This window comes from Anoplophora glabripennis, unplaced genomic scaffold (genome assembly GCF_000390285.2).
Source record: "Anoplophora glabripennis isolate ALB-LARVAE unplaced genomic scaffold, Agla_2.0 scaffold371, whole genome shotgun sequence".
Lineage (NCBI taxonomy): Eukaryota > Metazoa > Arthropoda > Insecta > Coleoptera > Cerambycidae > Anoplophora > Anoplophora glabripennis.
Genome location: NW_019416511.1, coordinates 367,427 through 369,145, shown reverse-complemented (window position 1 = coordinate 369,145; position 1,719 = coordinate 367,427). Strand labels below are relative to the sequence as shown.

The 1,719-nt window shown below is 38.4% G+C and overlaps 1 protein-coding gene across 1 annotated transcript; it reads left to right on the top strand.

Moving 5' to 3' along the window:
• The first annotated feature begins 886 nt into the window (after nucleotides 1-886).
• On the top strand, nucleotides 887-1,477 carry LOC111691652. Its single transcript, XM_023454797.1, has one exon. The coding sequence runs from the start codon at nucleotides 887-889 to the stop codon at nucleotides 1,475-1,477; it is 591 nt and encodes a 196-aa protein (XP_023310565.1).
• Nucleotides 1,478-1,719: the final 242 nt, after the last annotated feature.

Sequence of the window (1,719 nt, the reverse complement as noted above, 5' to 3'; positions counted from 1 at the left end):
GTATGAATGTTTTTGCAGTAAGATTTGTTAGTAAAGCCGGCATAATCTGAAACTAGTGTCAAGTTGTTTCAACTTTATTTAACTTAATAACAATAAAATAATCTCACACCGTAATAGTTCGGCAAATCGTACCACCACATGTTCGCTAAATGGTACCTGGTACGATTTGTCGAACTAGTCAGTTAAAACACATAAAAATTCTAATTAATTTTGTTTTGTTTTAGCACTGTATACCTATCTACCTCAGTGGGAACCTATAACTTAAAAAAAATAATGGCTTCTGATGAAAAACGAAAATATAACCAATGATCTAAGGAAGATATGCAACTAGCCATAAAAGCTTTCAAGGAAAATAAATATGGCTTTAATGAATGCTGCAAACGCTACAATATTCCCAAACCAACGTTTCGGCGACACTTAAAATGTCTAAATAAAAGAGCAAATAACGATATACAATATTCTGGTCGTCTACCAACATTCTCACTGAATATGGAAGAAGAGCTGGCACAGCACATTATAAAGTTAGAAGAAAGACTCTTTGGTTTGACTATAAGTGATATTCGTCGTCTTGCTTTTCAATTAGCCAGCCGAACTAAAATTCCTAATACTTTTAATGCAGAAAAGGGTATGGCTGGCAAGGCGTGGTTCTATAATTTTATGAAACGCCATCCACATATGTCAGTCAGACAGCCAGAGAAAGTTTCGTTAGCTAGAGCCGCTGGATTCAACAGGAAAAACGTTAACGAGTTTTTTGACATTCTTGAGAGAACTGTCGCTTTACTTTACAGCGTTGACTAGATATAATGTCGATGAAAGTGGATTTTCCACTGTACAAAAAAGAAACAGAAAAATAGTGGCTAAAAGAGGGAAACATCAAGTGGGAGGTATGTCCAGCGGAGAACGTGGTGTTAACACCACAATTGTGTGTTGCGAGAATGCTGCATGTAGTTGTGTTCCGCCTATAATAATTTACAAACGTAAGCGTATGCCCAATGAATTGAAAGTTGGTGCACCACCAGGAGCTATCGTGACCATATCTGATACAGGTTACATTAATGCAGATATTTTTATAGAGTGGCTGAAACACTTCATTAGCAATGTTAAATTTTCTAATGACAATAAAGTTTTGTTGTTGTTAGATGGTCATACAACGCACTCGAAGAATTTGGATGCTATATTATTAGCCAGAGAAAATGGGGTTATTTTATTGCAATTGGCGGGGCATACCACTCATCGTCTTCAACCATTGGACGTTAGTTTTTTTAAACCTATGGAAATGTATTTTACACAAGCAATACAGAAATGGTTAAGGACTAACCCAGGAAGTGCTGTATCGCCATACACTATGACAGCTCTCTTGAGTGAGGCCTATTCTCGATCTGCATCCATAGTAACCATCAGTAATGGATTTAGAGCTACCGGAGTGTGGCCCGTGGATAGAGGTGTCTTTAGTGATGTCGATTTTGTGGCNATATGACAGCTCTCTTGAGTGAGGCCTATTCTCGATCTGCATCCATAGTAACCATCAGTAATGGATTTAGAGCTACCGGAGTGTGGCCCGTGGATAGAGGTGTCTTTAGTGATGTCGATTTTGTGGCTGCCGACGCTTTAGTAGGTATCACAGATACACCTGATGATCAGAATGTGATGGCACCAGAAACAGTTGATGAGAGGAATTTAGTGACCCCGGAGGCAATACCCGATAACCTAAATGTAATA